The sequence below is a fragment of the Salmo salar genome, chromosome ssa03 (genome assembly GCF_905237065.1).
Source record: "Salmo salar chromosome ssa03, Ssal_v3.1, whole genome shotgun sequence".
Taxonomy (NCBI): domain Eukaryota; kingdom Metazoa; phylum Chordata; class Actinopteri; order Salmoniformes; family Salmonidae; genus Salmo; species Salmo salar.
In genome coordinates, this window is record NC_059444.1 from 27,186,444 (window position 1) to 27,209,047 (window position 22,604).

Sequence of the window (22,604 nt, forward strand, 5' to 3'; positions counted from 1 at the left end):
GAACTCTCTTGGTAGATAGTGTGGTCTACAGCTTATCATGAGGTATTCTACCTCAGTCGAGCAATACCTCGAGACTTCTTTAATATTAGACATCGTGCACCACCAGTTATTGACAAATAGACATACACCCCCACCCCTCATCTTACCAGACGTAGCTACTCTGTCCCGCCGAAAAACAGAAATCAGCCAGCTCTATATTATCCGTGTCGTCGTTCAGCCAAGTCTCGGTGAAACATAAGATATTACAGTTTTTAATGTCCCGTTGGTAGGATAGTCTTAATCGTAGATTGTCCAGTTTTTTTCCAATGATTGCACGTTGGCCAATAATACGGAGGGTAGTGGTGGTTTACTCACTTGCCGACGAATTCTCACAAGGCACCCAGACCTCCGCACAATGTATTTCCGTCTATTCTTCACGCAAATGACGTGGATTTGGGCCTTGTCTTGACAAAGCAGTATATCCTTCGCATCGGACTCATTAAATAAAAAATCTTAGTCCAGTTCAAGGTGAGTAATCGCTGTTCTGATGTCCAGAAGCTCTTTTCGGTCATAAGAGACGGTAGCAGCAACGGTTGCATCAACATTATGTACAAAATGAGTTACAACATTTTTTTAAAAACTAACAAAATAGCACAGTTGGTTAGGAGCCTGTTACAAGGCAACCATCCCCCTCCGGCGCCTCTGCTGTCTAACTAAACAGTTCCCTCCTAAGAACAGCCAGCCGGGGAGGTCTATAGGGAAGTGGTAACGAAAATAAACATGTAGACAAACAAACATTTAACATTTAAGATTTTTTTTTACTAATCCGACCGATAAAGCAACCCACATTTTTTTGCCTGAAATACCAGATCCTTTGCTTGGGCGGAATAGACAAAATACCAAATCCTGCCTACTTAATGTAAGGGACACAAACAAATGACACAGTAAGGGCAGCCAAAGGATTCTCCGGATCACATACAAACAATTATAACCCCGGCTCATTTACAAAAGATCAATATCAAAACTTGCATACTTTATTAAATACTCAACATTTTCAAATAGACTCGGTTCACATTACAATGATAAAAGCGCATACCTTTTAAAGTTGGTAGGCCATACCCGTTGGTAGGCCATACCCTTCCTAAGTGCACACAACCAAAATACAGCGTCAAAGCCGCCTCTCCCAAAACAGTGTTGAACACATCATAAAAGGTTGACAGACTTTCACAAACACAGCCAACGGCATGAAGAGGAAATATATACTGTTCCCTGTTCTCCAGGGCGGAAGCAATGCTGCTACCTGAAAGTTCAGTTTCAGGTATTTATTTAAATTGATCACCTCGTCTCGTACCAGTCACTGGATGCCACTAGGTACATTAACATGAATGCTATTGCCAGCTACAGTGGTTTGACTTAAATGCCACGCTATTTTAAAGTCCTAAGTAGTAGATGTTTGTCAGTGCGTACTCCCCACAGCCTGGGAGTGAATGACAGAACAGAAGGAAGGAAGGACTGGTGATGTGACTGGTGGTAGACAGCTGATGGCTCCATCTCCAGTCGGTCATTCCTTTCCCTCCACAGCGCCACATCCCTCCTTCCCTCTCTCTCCCCCTCTCCCGCTAGATGGTGTATGCCCCTGCGTGATTGCTGGCTGGATGGGATCTTCTCTGTTTTGTGACATCAGAGGTGAGATATAGTGGTGGTGGATCCATCCAGCAGCAACCACACCCCCCACAGACCATTGTCCCAGTTCTTCCATGGCCTGCATACTCACCAGACATGTCACCGATTGAGCATGTTAGGGATGCTCTGGATCGACATGTACGACAGTGTGTTCCAGTTCTGCCAATATTCAGCAACTTCGCACAGCCATTGAGTGGGACAACATTCTACAGGCCACAATCAGCAGCCTGATCAACTCTATGTGAAGGAGATGTGTCGCGCTACATGAGGCAGATGGTGGTCACACCAGATACTGACTGGTTTCCTGATCCACACCCCTACCTTTTTTTTTAAGGTATCTGTGACCAACATGTGCATATCTGTATTCCCAGTCATGTGAAATCCATAGACTATGGCATCATTTATTTCAATTGACTGATTGCCCTATATAAACTGTAACTCAGTAAAATCTTAATTGTTTTTGCATATTGCGTTTATATTTTTGTTCGGTGTAGTAAGGGAGGTGGCAACAGTCACAAGCGGGACTCATTCAGTTTATTTGAGGGCAAGTCAATTAAAGGAAGCTTTTTTACATTTCACTGGATCCGCTGAACGTGGAAAGGTCCAACCACTTGTAATCGAACTGGACATACTCTTAAATTTTTTTTATCTTGTTTTCACTGGTTCTCCCAGTTGAGGCTCAGATGCTTTGTACTGTACGTGTTATAATTATCTTAGGTAGGGCAAAGATGTACGTTCCCTTCATAATAGCCCTTACAGAAGTTGTGACGTCTTTGTTGTATGTGTGAGCCTCAACATACAGTACATTGTGAGTGGGAGTGATATTGGATGTGCTTTCTATTAAATATACCAAGTTGTCAGTAGTAATCCCCAGAAAAGGATTTTGCTGGCTGTTTCTGACCAGTAGGGAATGGCTGGAAGTGCGTGACCACAAGAGGAGTTGTTGGCACGATTTTCAAAAGCTTGATTGCTTTTACTACTGTTTTAGTTTTTTTTCATACCACCCCCGGAGGTCTTTTACTACAGCTATGCATTCATTGTGTGTGCCTGCCACCGTGCGTGTGTGTGTGTGCTCATGTCTATGTGTGCCTGCGTGTGTGTTTGTGGGTCTCTCCATGAACTCGCTCCTAAAAGTGGAAATAATAAAATTGATGGAGTGCATTTCCATGTTATCCATGCTGTTACCAATGCAGTTGTCATGGCATTCAGTAAAGACGGTTGATGCAATAAAGTATATCAGCGTAAGGACATCATTTTTGTACAATTGTATTGGGAATAGTGCCATGGATATCACACAGTCATAGTTATTACCTTGACAATCTATGTTTGTATGTAATACTATGCAGATGTACTGTATGCATTATTTATGCCATCTACTATGTATTTTGTTTCAATTGCATTGTGGGCCTAATGTTCAGGGAGAGAATTCTGTGTTGGCCAGAAGTCATCAATATGTAACAGCTGTTATTAGGAAATTCTTTACAGGCTAATGTAGCTTGCCATCCTGCACGCAATGGATTGAACAGACGCCAGGCCACTGTTAGGGATATGGACGAGATTGACAGATGGTTTAGTTGCGTGACAGTGTCGCCTCAGCCAGCCAACTCCTGCTCCCTCTCTCTCTTTCTCCATCCCTGCTTCCCTCTGGTGATCCTGACATGGATTTCCTTGTTTAGTCATGTAGGGGGTGGCCAGGAAGCCGCTGGTGAATATATATTTGTGCTGTGAACACGCGAAGGCTGTCAGACATCAGGGACCGGGCACAGTCCCTTCTGCTCTGTGCTCTCCCTCCCTAGCCAACCATGTGATACCACAGCACAGGGAAGCAGTGGGGTAGGGGCAGCCTAGTACTGTACTGTCTCTCTTTCGTCTGTGGTTCCCAGGGAGACGAGTCTAAACACTGCCTCTCTCCAGACACAGAATGTAGGGTCTATACCGTTTAATAATAGCTTGAAGAAAAAGGTAGATTGGAAATGCTTCATAAACTGAAAATATGAGCCCTTTAGGAACATACCACCACAGCATGTGTGTGTACACAGGCTGGTCTCATAGATTAGACGTAACATAGTAAATAAAAAATACGGGAAACTCCAATGAGTATGATATGTTACGTTTGGTATAGTTACATTAGACAGAAGGTTGTTTAAGGCAAAAGCAAAAGGAGGGTGGATGGGTGGGCGTATAACGCGAACGTCTAACAACCCAAAGGTGTCATGTTCAAATCTCATCACGGAAAATGTAGCATTTTAGTTAATTAGAAACTTTGCAACTACTTACTACTTTTTAGATACTTTTCAACTACTTTCCATTTTAGCTAACCCTTCCCCTAACCCTAACTTTAATGAACCCTTTAACCTAACTCTTAACCCTAACCTTAGCTCTAACCGTAACCACTAGTCTAGCTAACGTTAGCCACAACAAAAAGGAATTCTTAACATATCATACCTATTGTTAATTTGTGTCATATTGTATGAATTGCAGTTCGTAACATACCATATGAAATAGATGACATGTACAAATTAATACATACCATATGTAACATATCATACTAATTTGAGTGTCCCAGATTTACTATGTAACGTCTACCTGTGAGTCCAGGTTGGTGTACAACACTGTTTGTCTCTCTCTCTATCCCTTTCGCTCTCTGTGTGTGAGAGAAAGAGAGAGCGCTCTAGGACATGTTGTGGCATCTTGCAGTAATGAGTTCATATTAGTGTGCATAGTATGAGACAACTGTGAGAATTTGTATTATTATTGTCGACCCTAATCGACTGATTACTCATCATACATCTAATAAACCTGTTAGTCCCCTCACTGAGAAGGTTTTGTCCTTTTTTCTCTTATCCAGCCATCCAGGAGAAGCCATGCAGAAAGCACATCATGAAGCCGCATTTGAACCACCAGGATACCAGGAAAGAGAGCCTGCCCATTGGAACCCCGGGGACCAGCATCAGCTTGGTAGAGAGGGACCTCTTACTGGAGGTGAGACAGAGTTGAGCAGAAGGGTCAGGCTATGGTTTGTCCTGCCAAGAGAGCACTGATGAGCGATGAGATGAGAGAGCACTGATGGGGCAGGGAAACGGCAATGACTGGGTCATCAGTCTTGGCGAAAGCAGTCTGCCATGCCGTGATTGTGTTATTTCTTTAAAATTCAGGAGTGGAAAAATGGCAAATAAAAGCTTGAATTAAAAAAATCCAAAAAGTTGAATTTAGCTGCATTTATTATTTGAGGTTTAGAATATGTATTGATGATATCGTGGCACAGCGGAGCTGCTGGGAGGATGGGTGTAGGAACAGAACATTGCGTCCCCCTAAAACCCACCTTATCCATCCCAGAACCATGCCCTCCCCTCGCCACAAACGGCTAGAAAATCTCCCTCCCTCAGTAGCGTGAGACCAAACAACCGATCATGATGCAGCTCAATGAAGATCGTGACACTGTTAAGTCAGTATTACACCAGAAAGTGGGACAAGGGGGCCCAGCTGACCTGGGCTGACTCGAATTAGACCAGAGGTGACAAGGCCTAGCAAGGAGCATGCCAGAGTCACGCAAATGTCAAACACAACAGCTCCAGCCAACACAGGGAAGTTAATGAGGAACCCTGCATGGTGTTTCCTCCACTTTTCTCCCTGTTTTACTCTTCATATCACGAGGCACGAAAACACAATTTTTTGTAATGTTTTGTTCTAACGTCCATTCTTTATCAGAAATAGAGATGTTGTATGAAAAGCATTTACCTATGAATTACTCATCAATCAAGTGCAATTGAAGTTGGTCCCCTGTGCTCTTAGCACATTCAGGTCCAAAATTATTGTAACCCTTGATAAAGAAATGAAAAAAAAGACTGTATAAATGGAAAAAAGTATTTGAAAATTACAATACAATTGCTCAGAGAAAGTTTTATTTTCCAAGTAATAAAATTCAATCTTAAACAATAGGTGTAAAATATTATTGGCACCCCTGTTTTCAAACCTTTCAATACCTCACCTTGCGAGGATAACGGCACTGAGCCTTTTCTAAATAGTTTTTTTTCAGATTGGAGAACACATTGGGAGGGATCTTAGATCATTCCTCCATACAGAATCTTTCCAGATCCTTGATATCCTTCAGCTGCGCTTATCGACTGCCCTCTTTTTTTTTTTTTACGTGTTTTTAGATAATGGCATAATTTATGATTTTTTTGTAAGAAATTATAAAATGGTTTGGCAACCCTGTTTGTAAGCTTTTAAATGATATCAAACTTAACCGTTTATTTTTTCCAGTGATTAAGACGGGGATGTCTCATAGTAGGGTGGGGTATGCAAAATGGATCAACTTTGATTACTTCTATCTAATAAATGTTTTGAAATTCAGGTCAAAAAAGTTACTTTCTGATCACTTCTACCATGGGCAGATAGATATGTATAGACATTTTCGTTCAAATTAAAAGGGGTGCGGTCAAAAAGTTATTAAAATCAAATGGAACGACACTATGCTGTTTCCATGTATAAAGATGTATCCATGTCTCTTGTCTCCTAGTCCTTGACTGGTTTTGCCTTGGTGGTGAGCACAGATGGGTTGATATTCTACGTCTCCACCTCCATTGTTGACTACCTGGGCTTTCATCAGGTATGTTATAATCACAACACTTTGTATTCTCAAATGGTGTATTATGACTCATCAAAATGGTCCTAATTATTGAGGGTAAAAGATAAATAATGAAAGTAAATTAGTTGAAATACAGTACCATTGTACAAGCCTTTAATAAAAAATTACATTCTGAGGAAAAATTGTTACAGCATTGTAAAACGGGTTTAAAGTAAAATGGGTTTAAAGTAAAACCACCAACGATAGAAAACGCAACAAAATGTACACATTGTTTTTAATGCAAAGCCATGCCCTTTTAGTCATTAAACGAAACAAAACAGAAATCTAAATATGGTTGTATAAAACAGATGACCAACCATGTCATTAGTTGAAAATAGCCAGTTGTGTAATTCACAGGATTTTAATGATAATATGAGTTGTAAGTAAACAGAGCTTACTTTGTTTACTTCACACATTTGTAACTGTCCTTTTTGAGTGAATAGCTTTCTATTGGGCCTCATTAAACCTTGGGTTTTAACATGGGAAGGAGACAAAGGAGACTGTTGATCGCTTCTCTGATGGGAATTGAGATGGTGTTGCTGTGTGTTCAACAATAGTGGCGTTTCACAAGGCAAGTGTTCAAAGCGTTGCATGCAACAGAAGCAGATATATTCGGGACGGTTGAATACTTTAGTTGGGAGTCTGTCGTTGTATGAACAGTGGGTATAGCTGGAGATGAAAGAAAACAAGAGGAGTAACGAGTGTGGGCTGGGATTTCATCAGGGTAGCGTTGCATTTGTCCTCATGCAAGCAGCTCTGGTGTCACGCAAAGCACAAACAAGGCAGCGAGAGGGGCTTCCCACCATCCCACCGACTGAGGAGACTGCATGTTAGAAATGCAAACAGTAGGGCGTCATAACTCATCACTCACTGATTCAACTGTTGTCACCAATTACCCTGCTGTGATACAAATTGTAGACAAGTCATTAGTAATTACTTGTTTTCACTATCTACTTCTCAGCTTTACTGATTTAAGTTACCATTTATAGATCTTTGACTGGCAAACAGTCAAACAAAGCAGTTTGATATTACTGGATTCGTTCGGTAATGATCCAACAGTTAAACTCTTTATACATTACCACTTTTTTTCCCTCAATTGTAAGCTTTTCTGTTACAAAGAAAAGATCTCCCATGTAGATCTACCTGGTGGGGAGGGATGCCGAGTGAACTCCGTCAGTCACAGAAGGCCCTCTGGAGGCTCCCTCCTGGTCAGTGGGGGAAACAGAAAAACAGAAGCGTTAAGTTCTCAGTGGGCTCACGGCAGGCTGACACTTACGGTGTCTGTCCAGATACCACCATGGTGTGTAACCATAGACTCGCTTCACTCGACCGTGACACAGGTTAAGTGGGGAGGTCACTGTGTTGGCCAAACACAATCAACAGTCCTAATGTGGGGGTTAATTGGTTGTTTGGTGACTTGTTCCCCCTTCTCATCCCCTCCCATAGACGGATGTGATGCACCAGAATGTATTTGATTATATACATGTGGAGGAGCGGCAGGAGTTCAGAAGACAGCTCCACTGGGCCATGAACCCCGGGCCCCAGGGGGCGTCCCTGGACCAGCACTCGGCCACAGTAACTGGTGTGTAGATAATTACCTCTGTCACTCCGTGGAGCCGATAAACACTGCAGGAAAGCCCCTCATCTTTACATGCAACTTGTCATTTAGATTAGTTTCCATTTATGACCATTTTGAAGAGCGACACAAGGGTTAGTACTTTAGTTATTGTATACAAGACACAGACAGAAAGAACGGATACTGTATTTAATTTGTACTTTGTAATACTATCCTAAAACCTCTCACAGTAATATTGGTGGTTAGAAGACCAAAACAAATATAATGGATTGTATTTGTTACATAGGTTGTACTAACAGAAATGCTGTGGCTGTCCTGTAGATGATGACTTTGTGATGAGCAGTCTCTTTAATGCCATGGAGCCTGACGGTGTTCCTCTAGAGCTCACCTCTTTCCTGACTCGCTGTTTCATCGCCCGGGTCCGCTGCCTATTGGACGGCACCTCAGGCTTTCTGGTGAGTGAGTACCACGGCTCACACAAGTACCTGGCAATATCAACTCTTACTATCGTCATTTACCATTGTGCTCAACACAGCATGAAGTCAGTTCTGTTTTGTGGGAGTTATATTCAGTTATGTATGTTCACCTGCTCTTTGGGTGTCCAGGCAAGGTTACTGTTACTGTAAAGCACCGACACATTCAAGATATCTGTTCATGTAAAAAGTGTTTTATAGATAACTTTGATTGATTGATTGATGGATGTTTTGGCAGAGCATGCAGTTCCAGGGCAGCCTGAAGTTCCTGCAGGGCCAGATGAAGAAGACAGAGTCCGGGGCACTGCTGCCTCCCCAGCTGGCCCTGTTCTGTGTGGCCGTGCCCCTCGTGATGCCCTCCATCACAGAGCTGAAGATGAAGAACATGACGGCCAGGAGCAAGAACAAGGGCCCCGTCATCACCACACCGGAAAAGCACAGGTAAGCACTGTGGGAGTTGTGTGCATGGGGAGAGCTGAGCAGTGAGCACTCTTCCTCAAATAATGTGTGTCTATATCAGGGTTTCCCAAACTGGTGCACGTTTTGGTTTTTGCCCTAGCACTACACAGCCGATTCAAATAATCAACTAATCATCAAGCATTGGTAATTTGAATCAGCTGTGTAGTGTTAGGGCGAAACCCAAAACCTGCACCCGTTGAGGTCCCGAGGACCAGAGTTTGGGAAACGCTGGTCTATATTTTAACTACACTTTATAAAGGAGCCAGGCATGGACACCATTTAGTTTACTATCAATTTACAATTCAAGACATGTTTATTACACCATCAATTTCAGAATCAAATCACTGGGTATGCTGAATTTGGTCAAATTAGTACTTCATACTGTACACAACTAGCAGATTATATAATTAATTCATGACCATTTATACATTTTGTCACAGTTCCCACAGTGACAAGAGGCATTGCTCCTCCAGAGGCTCATATGACAGCAGTGACTTACTGTTTCTGAATTGGTCCAGCAGCACTACCAGAGAACCCTGCCACTACACCCCATGGACACCCCTCTCCAAAGACGGCACCAGGTACAAGAACAACAGCTACTACACCCAGGAGGAGCCCCTAAACTTCTGCCTATCCTCCATGAGTGGTGGGCCCAAAGCTCAGAGCATGGATCATCCATGGGACATCCGCACAGGGTCCGCCTTGCGAAAGGGTCCCAGCGGCACCAACACACCAGGCAGACAAAGCAAGTACAATCACCTGGGGAAGACTAGATCCTACAGGATGTCTCCAGGATATCACGCTAACAGACAGGATGCATCTCAGAACAAGCTGTATGGAGGCCTCCACAGCCCTGAGGTGGAGAGCTACTGCGAAGATCACATGAAGACAGACAACCGGTACATGGGCGGCCATCTTGACTGTTACAATGGCATGGTGTTGCCTGAGACGGCCATAAAAACAGAGCAGGACTCTGACTCAGAAAACGGTTGCAATATCTACGGCATGCCCCAAAATAGAGCCTGGGTGGGGAACGAAAAGCGCTACATGGGCTACTCAGAAGAACCACAGGTGAAGTCAGAGGCTGACTACTATGAACAATACACCACCTGCCAAAAGAACAAGACCAACATGAGCCCAACGCTCAATGGACACCATAAATACTTATATACAGCAGGGAACAGGGCTCAGAAGGATCATAGGATACCACACTCAGACACTCTGTGTAGCAGTCAGGGAGAAAACTGTATGGACATCAGTGTATATGGCTACATGCAGCAAGACAACAAACTGAACTACGAGTTCAGGAATCACCTGGTCCACGCTATAAAGAGGGAACCCATGGACTCACCTCCTTGGTCTGACAGTGGCCATGACATTAGCCAAATACCCATGCAGAGAAGTATGATTCCTAACTCGGCAATGAATGCTATTGTATACAAACCAAACCCATATATCTACATGCAATGAGCTCAAGGGACAATCTTAAAAACCATCTGGACTCCACCTTGCTTCTTTATTGTATTGATTCTTAAAATAGCAGGGTGGGTAGTTATTTATACTCAACTCAGGTAATCAACAGTGTTACAAAGCATAAAGATATGGAAGCAATGGAGATATGTTTTTATATGACATGAATATGAGTATGACATGCAGAACCTACTACAATTCACATGAGTTCCACATTTGTTTTTAAACACATTTCATAACTTCTCGTTTTTAAACCAAGCCATGTCACCCGTCATGTCAAATTAACTGTATTTCTATTCAATGCATTTTACCGTAAAGGGAACAGAAAATACATGCATTGATTAATTCAATTGGGGGCTCCTGAGTTGCGCAGTGGTCTATGGCACTGCATCGCAGTTCTAGAGGCATCACTACAGACCCTGGTTTGATCCCGGGCTGTATCACAACCGGCTGTGATTGAGAGTCCCATAGGGCGGCGCACAATTGACAAAGCGTCGTCCGGGTTAGGGGAGGGTTTGGCCGGGGTAGGCCGTCATTGTAAATAAGAATATGTTCTTAACTGACTTGCCTAGTTAAATAAAGGATAAAAAAAACACAAATTAAAAGTAATTTATTTTTGATTGATTATTCAGATGAACATAAAAATCCTACTAATTTCTTTGCTTTGGTTTATAATGTGATTGATGCTTCAATGTCCATTGAGTCATGAACCTTTATGAATGAGATACTGTATCTTCATTGTTTTTATTCATGACAGGTTGAATTAATGTATTATTTTAACAGTGAGTTTGTCCGTTTTGTCTTATAAAACAGTGTTACAAATGTAAATTAAACAAAGCTTCACCTAACAGCCATTTACAAACATTAATGTCTAAGATGCTCTCTGAGCATAATAATGTAAAAATGTATTACACAGAAATGCCGTTAATTTAAGTTTGTGGTCCAATGTAATATTATTTGTCAATGTTTGTAAAATTGTAGTACATTCAAAAGAAATGTTAGAAAATGTAACTCTGTTTTATGAAGCCAATTTGTTATTATATTTTGAAAAGGAAAAAATATTTTAAACTATGACATGTCCCCTTATGCATTCCATAGCTGCATGCAGCAGTCTCTACAGCATTCTTTCATGCCGTTAGTTTTTTTTAAAGAAAGCTTTCCAAGCTCTTTCGCGTGCATTTGTCTTTATTTAAAACTATTATGCAAATGTTAAAATAATGGAATTCCAGACTTTTTTTTAACAACTGTTGGTAATGCTTTTTATTGTGTATTTATTGTAAGTACTGTACACTGAACAGGAGAGAAACAAAGGTTTATCGTAATATATTGAACCAATAAATAAATAGAACAACCTGCATGTTGCACTGTAGGCACATTTTACAGAAGGATTACATGCATACAAGTTTCAGATATCAATTGAATTCAATAGGCATCTAACATGTTTTGTTATTTAGCACAATAAAATCATTAAAAAAAAGTGCTGATTATTATCTTATTTATTTGAAACACTGAAAATATTAATAAAATGCTGGATACAGATCTCCATACAAAAAGAAAGCTATGATATGAGGATTTATTTTCAAATAAACACTAAATTTAGTGCTCAGCACAGTTAGGGAATTAAAACCAAATTGTTACGTTCCTACACATTTTAGCCAAAGACGTTACAGTATGAAGAGAGGCTAAAACTGCTTCTCCAATAGAAATCCCTGATCACGCTTGTAGGCGATGTCATGGCCACGTCATAACGGTCGTCTCGCCCAAACTGCGCATATGCAGACCGTAAAAATCAAAGCCACTCCTTCGATATAAAGTTGTTTTGGACGAAAAATGAAAATGTATCACTTTCTCACTCTCATTAGCTTGTAGTTATAACAAGTTCAACTACTTAAGACATTGTCTCGAATCTAGATTGGGCATTCAGATTTTGAGAAAATGAACAACTAAGGACGAATTGTTCACTTATCTCATTGACTTTTTATACCCCAATCCCCGACCTGGTTAGTTTCCGGAAGTCTTGCGATGTTATGCCTCTGGGTTTAGAAACTGTGTTGTAGCTAATGACTTGTATTTATAGAAATCAACGGTAACATAAAATACAGTTGTGAGAAATTGCATACTCTTTCAAAAGTCGCGCGCACATGATGCTCCCAAGCGCGCTGTTCTGTCAGCTGCTACTGGGGCGGCGCACGAGAAAGGTCAACCAGGAACTGAACCAGGAGAACCAGTGTTGGAATTGAAATGAGATAATTTGAACGACCTACTCAAACGTATTATTAGAGTTGGTAAGATATTGGATTTGATCATTTTACATTTCAAGTGAGTTTTGAACACGGGCTAGCGTTGTGTTTACTGATTGGGCTGTGTGTGTGTCCTTCCTCTCGCCAACCTAGGCTGCTAGCTGTCTAGCTTACCATTAACATGGGCTGCTTGCTAGTTAGTCATTATGGGAGAGACTTTAAACATACAGATGACGCTTAAACCCGACTAGCAAAAACCTAAAACTGACTCTAACCAAATGTTTATACATTCTGAAATAAATTAAAGATCGGTTTGGGCGTCAGGCTTGTCCTTATAAAGTTAGTATTTTCCAGTCAATATAGTTAGCTACTGTACTCCAGTAAAATACATTTCAGAGACATTTGAGTTTGCTTGCCAGATAGTAGTAGTAGTAGTAGTAGTAGTAGTAGTAGTAGTAGTAGTAGTAGTAGTAGTAGTAGTAGTAGTAGTAGTAGTAGTAGTAGTAGCAGCAGTAGCAAGCTAGCTAACGTTATGCCAGCAAGTAGCATTAGCCAAGGCAGCTAAACGTTACCCAATGCAATGGGCACTCACCTCACACAGGCACTGTCAGTATTAATGGTTTAATAACGCAATCCACCTGATATAGTTCCTTGCAACATTTTCGTCGTAATCACAGAGTGTAACGTTCAGTTAAGTGAGCGTCTTGATCTTTGACAGACCCAGCTTGGCGTTGTTGTCATGGAGGAGACGAACAGGGAGGCTGTCGCTACCGCCGTGCAGAGGGTGGCAGGGATGCTGCAGCGCTCGGACCAGTTGGACAAAGTAGAGCAGTACTGCCGGCGAGAGGCTCGCAAGAAAGCTTCAGTAGAAGCCCGACTGAAGGTAGAAAATGATGACGCAAAGAAGACATGAGATACATTATGTACTTCCCTATTGTTCATAGAGCTTTAGTCTGAATGAGAGCTGTAACGTTATATATATATTGTAAATACATGGCTCAGGCCTGAAACACCTTACCTGGTCTCTTTCCCTCTCCCCAGGCTGCCATCCAGTCCCAGTTGGACGGTGTCCGCACAGGGCTCAGTCAGCTCCATAATGCCCTGCGGGATGTCAAAGACATACAGAACTCCCTGGCAGACGTCAGTAAGGACTGGAGGCAGAGTATTAACACTATTGAGAACCTCAAAGATGTGAAAGACGCCGTGGTCCAACACAGTCAGCTTGCTTCAGCTGTCGAGAATTTAAAGAATATCTTCTCAGGTACCCCGCACAACTACTACATGTGCCTCAGAGATCAATTGGGAACTGTTATTGCTGTTTCTCTTTGCATTTGTGTACATAGAATGTACTGTTACAAAGTATTAATGCATTAATATACAGTCAGGTACATAATTATTGGCACCGTGATAAAGATGAGCAAAAAATACTGTATAAAATAAAGAATATAAATTCAGAGTTATATTGTATGCTAAAACAAAAGGGAAATTATAATATTTTATACTAATACCATTGCTTAAAGAAAGTTTTTTTATTACTTGTTAAACAAATGTTCTATCTCAAAGATGGAGGCCAAACATATTGGCACCCCTGTTTTCAGAAAACGGTTGCAATATCTACAGCATGCCCCAAAATAAATAGCATATTGGGAGGACCATTCTTCCATAGAGAATCTTTCCAGATCCTTGATATCCTTCGTCTGCTCTTATGGACTGCCCTCTTCAATTCAAACCACAGGTGTTCAATGGGGTTTAAGTCTGGAGACTGAGATGGCCATTTGTTTGTTCGGGGTTATTGTCTTGCTGGAAGATTCAGTTGCGGCCAAGTGTCAGCCTCCTAGCAGAGGCAACCAGGTTTGGTACTTGGTAAAGTTCATGATGGTGTTGACCACAGGACCAGTGGAAGCAAAATAGCCCAATAACATAAAAGATGCGCCACCATAATTTACCGTAGGTATGAGGTACGTTACTGCATATGCTTCTGTTTTTCAAGGCCAAACCCTGACCATCTGACCATAGCACCAGATTCAATCCAAGTGCCAATGCTGTTTTACAAACTTTAGGCAGTGCTATGGTCAGATGACAGGAAAATAGAGCTCTTTTGCCCTGCACACCAGTGGTGGGTTTGGCATAGAAAAGTACCTCATACCTACAGTTAACATTTGGTGGTGCATCATTAACTATACCAAGTACCGTGACATTTTAGCCCAAAACCTGGTTGCCTCTGCCAGAAGGCTGACACTTGGCCGCAAGTGGATCTTTCAGCAACACAACCCCAAGCACGCATCAAAATCCACAAAGAAATGGTTAATTGGCCACAAAATCAACATTTTGCAATGGCCATCTGTCTCCGGACTTGAACCACTCCAATCTCATAAAATATTTTAGGAAAAGGCTGTGTTGTCATCGTCACGAAGGGAGGGTGCTGGAGTACTGAAAACGGGAGCCAATCATTTTGACCCCTATCTTTTTAGATGTTTTTAATTATTTGTTCAACTAAATCTCCTTCTCCTAGCAATTTTATTAGTATAATATCATTAGCACATTCTTTAGAGCATGCAATATAGCTCAGTATTTGTATTATTTATTTTATACAGTCTTTTTTGCTCATCTTTATCAAGGGTGCCAATAATTATCTACCTTGCTGTATACCATTCCCCTTCTGTGCAGTGCCTGAGATAGTGGCAGACACCCAGGTGCTGATTGAGCAGGCTGAGCTGCTGGAGGCCCACCGTAAACTCATGGATCTGGAATGCTCGCGGGACGACCTCATGTACGAGCAGTACCGAATGGACAGCAAAAACACTCACGACATGAATCTGATCCGCAACTACTTTGGCGCGGTGCAGGGCCTGTCTGACGACCTGGCCAAGCAGCTGTGGATGGTGCTGCAGCGCGCCATGGGCACGGTGCGCCGCGACCCCACCATGCTGGTTTCAGTGGTGCGCATCATTGAGCGTGAGGAGAAGATTGACCGGCGCATGCTGGACCGCAAGAAGCAGATGGGCTTTATCCCCCCAAGTCGGCCCAAGCGCTGGACAGAGAAGATGTTTGAGGTGCTGGAGGGCACGGTCACCACACGCATCGAGGGCAGCCAGTCGGTGACGCGCGAGGCAGACAAGATGTGGATGGTGAGGCTCCTGGAGATCACCAGGAAGTACGTGCTGGACGACCTGATTGTGGTGAAGAACCTGATGGTGCAGTGCTTCCCGCCACACTACAACACCTTTGACAGGTTTTTTAAGCTGTACCACAAAGCCGTGTCCATGCGGGTGCAGGAGCTGGCTGCAGAGGACCTGGAGGCCAACGAGATCGTGTCCCTCCTCACCTGGGTCCTCAACACATACAAAAGGTATCCTTTCTCAGCCCGTATTCACAAGAGGCTCAAAGTAGGAGGGCTGATATAGGATCAGTTTTGTCTTTTAGATAATATTGAATACGATTAAGCTATGGACATGGAGGACCTGAGCCTATATCGTCTCTCCTACTTTGAGACACTTTTTGACTACAGGTCAGGCTATGATCTGCTCTCTCTGTGGCTCATGTAGCATCAGTGATAACTGGGCACCAGTCTAATCATAGCTCAGTGGAATATGCAGGAGTTTCCTTACCCTGCAAGCAGTTATTGACAAGGTATGACAGAAATCCATGCTTTGGTGTGTAGTTTCCCTGACACTATTTCCAAATACTAACGTTTTAGCATTTGTGGCACAAATCCCATTAAAGTCATGATACCAATATAAGAATCTTTTAGTGACTTTGTTGAGCTTCGCATTTAATATTAGATACTTTCAGATGAAAAACGCTAATATCGGTACCATGACTTGAATGGAATTTGTGCCGCAAATGCTAAAACGTTAGCATTTGGAAACATTTCGAGGGAAATAAAACCAAAGCATGGATTGCTGTCATGCCTTGTCCTTAGACTGCTTACAGGGTTTGGAGACCAATGCAATTTGGGTGAACTATCCCTTTAACCTTTCATCATTTGTGTGTGGAGTGTTTCTCAAAATCATTAAATTGATGTAGGAAGAACATAGGCACGGAAATACTTTTGTACTCTCCATATATGGGAAGGACTTCTAAGCTCTGCAAAGAGCAATTAACTCAATATTTAAAGCTAAACAGTCCCTAGGCACGAGAGGGAGGGCATAGCATGCGATCTAAGCAAAATTGGTGTGGATAATCCAATGAATGCACATACTACTGCATATTGAATGCACCGAAAAGATTGAACGGAGAAAGATGAATGTACTAATGCATTCAAAACACAAAGAACTAGCCTTATATCCATTTCTGACACAAGCATCAGCCAACAGCTACCATGGAAACCACAACCACTGATTGGATGAGGCTGTGTAATTATAGAATTATAGATCACTTATATTCACAATGATTTTCTGAGTATGTGTGTGTTTACGCGCGACTGCTTGTGACCAGCCTATGTTTATAGGTATCTGTGTGTATAATATGGATTCGGGCATTGCCGTGTGTGCAGGTGCGCGAGCATGCCATGGTGTGTGTGTGTCTCTGTAGCTGTCTGTCTTTTACATTCAATACATGAACTATATGAATTCCCACAGACAGTATAGTACAGGCAAGGCTGTGTTGCCATGTCCTCACGCCCTGCTGTGTTTGTGTTCCAGTGTGGAGATGATGGGTCACCCAGAGCTGGTGACAGAGTATGACATCCACCTGATGGATCCTCTGCTGCCTCAGAAGGTGGTAGATGAGCTTCTCAGTAAATACGTCCAGACCTTCACTGTGAGTCCAGCCAACACACACTCTGTGATATCAGCGACATGGCGGCTCTTGTCAGATATACAACTCTCTCTCTCTCTGCATCAGTAAACAAAGATGAAGCCGCCACTAATTAAATGTTTCATGAATTATTAGACCAAGGTAACATGGCTCTGGCTGACTCTCTCTCACCCTTCCACAGTCTAACATCACTGGCTGGCTTCGCAAGGCTCTGGAGACAGACAAGAAGGACTGGTTTAAAGAGACTGAACCAGAGGCGGATCAAGACGGATACTACCAGACCACCCTCCCCGCCATCGTCTTCCAGGTATAACCAGTCACCTCTGGCATCAGCCAGAATCTCTTTAACCCATTGGACTAGTGGCTACTACAGTAGCGTTACTACACTAGACAATGTGTATGTGATAAAATTAGGATCTGAGAATTACAGTGAGTCACTAGTGTGTACTGTAAGTCTATTGGATGGGGGGCCATCATCTGACATGTTTGTTTTTCTCTCCTCATCAGATGTTTGAGCAGAATCTCCAAGTGGCAGCTCAGATCGACGAGACCTTCAAAGAGGAGGTCCTGAAGCTCTGTTTAAAACAGATGAATTCATTCCTCATCAGGTAACATGGATTTCATAATGTTGTGTTAATAATTGTGTAGTGATTAGTCGTTTACATTGATGGCAGTAAAGGTGTGTTACAGAATATCAGGGATGGATTGCTATGTATATGACGGATTGCAATGTATATCTACAATTGTCTTCTATTGCTGTTCAGGTACAGGGAAGAGGCGATCGCCTACAAGGAGGACCACTTGAGAGACCGGCAGCTCCCTCAGTGCTACGTCCAATACATGATCGCCATTATAAACAACTGTCATACGTTCAAGTGATTCCCATTTGACAATTCCCTGTAAATAAGAATGTCTTCTCTAACCTAATGCGGCTAATGTATATCTAACCGTACCTCTGCTCCTAGGGAGTCTATTAACAGTCTAAAGAAGAAATTCTTAAAATCTACGGAGCCCACCCAGAATGATGCTGCCATAGAGAGGACCCTGAACGATGTGGCCAAAGATGGATGCCAGTTTCTACTGGATGAAGTTTTCCTGGATTTGGAGGTTAGAACAAAGTGTTTGTGGACATATTTTAAGCTCATTCGTTACTGTTCTAGTATAATATTTGACAGAATGTTGCCATGAGCACGGTTCTGTTGTATTTGAGTGGTGATTTTTCTCTCCACAGCATCATCTCAGTGAGTTGCTGACCCGGAAGTGGTTGACGGGGACCCATGCAGTGGACACCATCTGTGTGACCGTCGAGGATTACTTCAACGACTTCGCCAAGATCAAGAGGCCTTTCAATACGGTACATGGAGAAATCAATCAATTGATATAATCCTATCAAATGAAAGGCTTGGACAATTGATTGCTCTGGAGAAATCCACACATTTTGCATGTACAAATTGATAGTGGTCATCCTGTGTGTGTGACTGAGTATGTTGTATGTGATGTGTTTAGGAGATGACCAGCGAAGCCCATCGCAGGGTGGTGGTGGAGTATATCAAGGCTGTGATGCAGAAACGGATCACCTTCAAGAACGCAGATGAGAGGAGGGAGGGAGCGGACAGGATGATTAAGGAGGCTGAGCAGTTCAAGTTCCTCTTCAGGAAACTCACTGCTGTGAGTGTTTATTTATTGTTACAGGAGTGTTCTCTTTTCCAAGGAGATGCTCAGTAGAAACTACATGCATCTTGATCTAGTCTTTCAGCAAATAGTTAGTCACGATTCATTATTCATTTTTGATGTAAGGAAGACTGCTCTTCTCTGATAAGTCCATACGCTGATACTGTTACTGACTTTTACAGTTTGTTTGTTTGTTCTGTCTCTGTTCTGCTCCAGGGTGAGGAGACTGACCGGCTGTGTGATGCCATCGCTGCTATAGCTGAGGTGTTTAAACTCACAGACCCCACCCTGCTGTACCTGGAGGTCTCCACGCTGGTTTCTAAATACCCTGACATCAGGTCAGATCATACACCACTTAACACATAGGCTACACAGAGAATGAATGTTAGTGGGGTATCATGGTTTTCAATAGAATAACCTTGGCTGTAGGAGAAGTTACTTCAGATGTACCGTATAAGACACTACATAACCAAAAGTATATGTGGACACCTGCTCGTTGAACATCTCATTCCAAAATCATGGGCATTAATATGGAGTTGGTCCCCCCCTTTGCTGTTAAACAGCCTCTCCACTCTTCTGGGAAGGCTTTCCACTAGATGTTGGAACATTGCTGCGGGGACTTGCTTCCATTCAGCCACAAGAGCAGTAGTGAGGTCGGGTGCCGATGTTGGGTGATTAGGCCTGGCTCGCAGTCGGTGTTCCAATTCATCCCAAAGGTGTTCAATGGGGTGGAGGTCAGGGCTCTGTGCAGTACAGTCAAGTTCTTCCACACCGATCTCGACAAGCCATTTCTGTGTGGACCTTGCTTTGTACACGGGGGCATTGTCATGCTGAAACAGGAAAGGGCCTTCCCCAAGCTGTTGCTACGAAGATGGATGCACAGAATCATCTAGAATGTCATCGTATGCTGTAGCGTTTAGGATTTCCTTTTACTGGAACTAAGGGGCCTAGCCCAAACCATGAAAAACTGTCAGCAACAGGTGTGGCTGAAATAGCCAAATCCACTAATTTGAAGGGCTGTCCACATACTTGTGTGTATATATGGTGTATGTGCTATCTACTCACATTATGTGATGGCCATTGATTTTTACCATTGTAGGCTTAATTGATTGTCCTTCAGTAAAAAGGTGTCTGTCCTCTGTCCCCATAGGGAAGAGCACATCGTGGCCTTACTAGCGGTGAGAGGGGACGCTAGCCGAGAAATGAAGCAGATGATCATTGAGACGCTGAATCAGAACAAGCCTTCCTACGCCGGCAACACCCGGCCCATCTTCAAGGACATCACCGTTCCCACCGCGACCATGACCTCCTCTATGGCCGCCACTGCCAACAAACTGCTGAAATAAATAACTAGATTCTGGAGAGAGATGGAGACACCTGGGTCGTATTCATTAATGCACAAGGTAGAAAATCAATTTAACAGAAAATAAAAAACAAGCGTTCATTATTGCAGGGTTTCTCAAACACTATCCAAACTTGTCCAATAAGGCAGGGTTTCCCAAACTCGGTCCTGGGAAACCCTGCCTTATTGGACAAGTTTGGATAGTCCCTCCCTGTTTTAGTGCCTCGTGATTACGACCCTGGCGCAAAAAAAAAACATACTGCAAAAAATCATCACGAATCGTGATTTTTCTTTTCTTTTGCACTTTTGAAACATTTTCCACAGACCTCCGATGAAAGGCTGTAGTCCTTGAGGATCTGTAAGCGTATGATACTTGATGAATGAACCGTCGAACACTACCAAGTGGTTTGGTTACTGAAATGAGACCTTGCTCACACCACCCACCCCTCCATGCTTGCCTTATACAATGAACAGTTTGAAATTGTTTCAGTGTGTGATGCTGAATGTCTGTCAGAAAATCTATTAAAGAAATCCTTTCCCCTGTCAGTCTGTACATCTGTTTTCCTAATGTACTCTGCTGTCAGGGAGAGGTGTTGACACGCTGAAACTTGCCAAACTACTGCAAAGTGTACCCACACTCACATGGAATCATTTCATTGGTTGGCTCATTTGATGGTTGCTGCGAAAGTTGACCATTCATTTGCAGAAGCTGTCTGCTTACTGCATCCTTCCTCAACAATACCATTAAGATCTCTCTCCATTATCTCCCTCTGTCTGTGTGACTCCACTGCAGCATGCTGCCTTTTGACTTAAAGCAATGGGTACTATTCTCTCCTACTGCTCTGTATAATACGTCTAAATGTTTAATCTGGCTGCACGCTATTTGTTATGTGACTAGCCGAGCAGCGGAAGGAAGGCACAAACAGCCAGAGGGGACAGTTATCACCCTGGGTAGTGTAGCACAGCCTAGTGGAAGGAGAGGCAGAGGGGGAACCACTGATGCACAGTGACAGCTGCAGGGGAGGTGTGGGGCCAGCATTCCCATGGTGAAAGTAATTCCTTTTCCAGGATGTTGCGTGACCATTCATAATTGTTATGGGGCATTTTACCATTGGCTCTCTACGACCTTAGAAACACCCACTCCAAGCTGTGATTGGTGTCCGTTTTGAAACTGGGTAGTCCTGTGATATTGATATTTAATTGCAATTTGTATACTTTCATCAACGCTATGAAATTAGGTATGATGGGGGTACTAAACATGTCTTTCCAAGTTTTCCATATGCTTCAGTGTTGTCCAATGAGAGGGCTGCATTTGCCATGCTGTGACTGAAAATAAGGCCAAGGCAGGGCTGTAGTGGACTACAGCACGCAAGCCTGTACTCTTGCATGGCACACACACGTCATCAGCTCAAATCCCTGGATTACACACACATGCCACGGGGTGGGGCCTAGGCATTGGACTCAAATGAGACTTCTGGCAGCTCCATCACAGAATTATCAGTCACTCAACAACCGATCCTCCATTCCTCCTGGTCTTACACACAGCTCTAATGGCTGGCTACTAAAAGCTTTGACTTGAGTATTCCAAGAAAACCTAGTGCTAACAGTAACATACTGTCTGTGTTCAACATGATTTCACTGGCTTCAGTGGCCACTAAAATGTACAGTTTTGTCACACAACAGAATGCCACAGATGTCTCAGGTTTTGAGGTAGTGTGCAATTGGCATGCTGACTGCAGGTATGTCCACCAGAGCTGTTGCCAGAGGATTAAATGTTAATTTCTCTACCATTAGCCGCCTCCAACTTCTTTTTAGTGAATTTGGCAGTACGTCGAAACGGCCTCACAACCGCAGACCACGTGTAACCACGCCACCCCAGGACCTCCACATTCGGCTTCTTCACCTGCGGGATTGTCTGAGACCAGCCACCTGGACAGCTGATGAAACTGTGTTTGCACAACCAAAGAATATCTGCACAAACGTCAAAAAGCTTCTCAGTGAAGCTCATCTGTGTGCTCGTTGTCCTCACCAGGGTCTTTATCTGACTGCAGTTTGGCGTTGTAACCAACTTCAGTCGGCAAATGCTCACTTTCAATGGCCACTGGCACACTGGAGAAGTGTGCTCTTCACAGATGAATCCTGGTTTCAGCTGTACTGGGCAGATGGAATGCTTGGAATGCTCTGGATTGACGTTTACGACAGCGCGTTCCAGTTCCCGCCAACATCTAGCAACTTTGCACAGCCATTGGAGAGTGGGACAACATTCCACAGGCCACAATGAACAGCCTGATCAACTCTATGCGAAGGACATGTGTCGAGCTTTGAG

The 22,604-nt window shown here is 43.0% G+C and overlaps 2 protein-coding genes across 2 annotated transcripts in view; both read left to right on the plus strand.

The window, feature by feature from the left end:
- LOC106599299 (aryl hydrocarbon receptor repressor) overlaps nt 1-11,696 on the plus strand; it is a 42,754-nt gene extending 31,058 nt beyond the window's left edge. Inside the window, exons 8-13 of the mRNA XM_045716026.1 lie at nt 4,511-4,644; nt 6,182-6,271; nt 7,736-7,871; nt 8,187-8,320; nt 8,577-8,779; nt 9,238-11,696. Coding sequence (XP_045571982.1) covers nt 4,511-4,644; nt 6,182-6,271; nt 7,736-7,871; nt 8,187-8,320; nt 8,577-8,779; nt 9,238-10,267 — 1,727 coding nt within the window. The 3' untranslated portion in view covers nt 10,268-11,696. The remainder of the gene's footprint in view (nt 1-4,510; nt 4,645-6,181; nt 6,272-7,735; nt 7,872-8,186; nt 8,321-8,576; nt 8,780-9,237) is intronic.
- Nucleotides 11,697-12,091: 395 nt separating this feature from the next.
- LOC106599297 (exocyst complex component 3) lies at nt 12,092-20,824 on the plus strand. Its single transcript, XM_045714687.1, has 14 exons — nt 12,092-12,552; nt 13,226-13,390; nt 13,549-13,768; nt 15,175-15,856; nt 17,151-17,268; nt 17,447-17,572; nt 17,773-17,873; nt 18,030-18,140; nt 18,231-18,372; nt 18,497-18,619; nt 18,772-18,933; nt 19,153-19,274; nt 20,087-20,380; nt 20,462-20,824. The coding sequence occupies exons 2-13, from the start codon at nt 13,247-13,249 to the stop codon at nt 20,280-20,282; spliced, it is 2,247 nt and encodes a 748-aa protein (XP_045570643.1). The 5' UTR covers nt 12,092-12,552; nt 13,226-13,246; the 3' UTR covers nt 20,283-20,380; nt 20,462-20,824.
- Nucleotides 20,825-22,604: the final 1,780 nt, after the last annotated feature.

Excerpts from the sequence above, each read along its gene's own strand:
- LOC106599297 (XM_045714687.1), top strand. The coding sequence starts at position 13,247 with ATGGAGGAGACGAACAGGGAGGCTGTCGCTACCGCCGTGCAGAGGGTG. Across the intron at positions 17,573-17,772 it reads TCCCCGCCATCGTCTTCCAG|ATGTTTGAGCAGAATCTCCA; the intron begins GTATAACCAGTC and ends TCTCCTCATCAG. Across the intron at positions 18,141-18,230 it reads AACAACTGTCATACGTTCAA|GGAGTCTATTAACAGTCTAA; the intron begins GTGATTCCCATT and ends CTCTGCTCCTAG.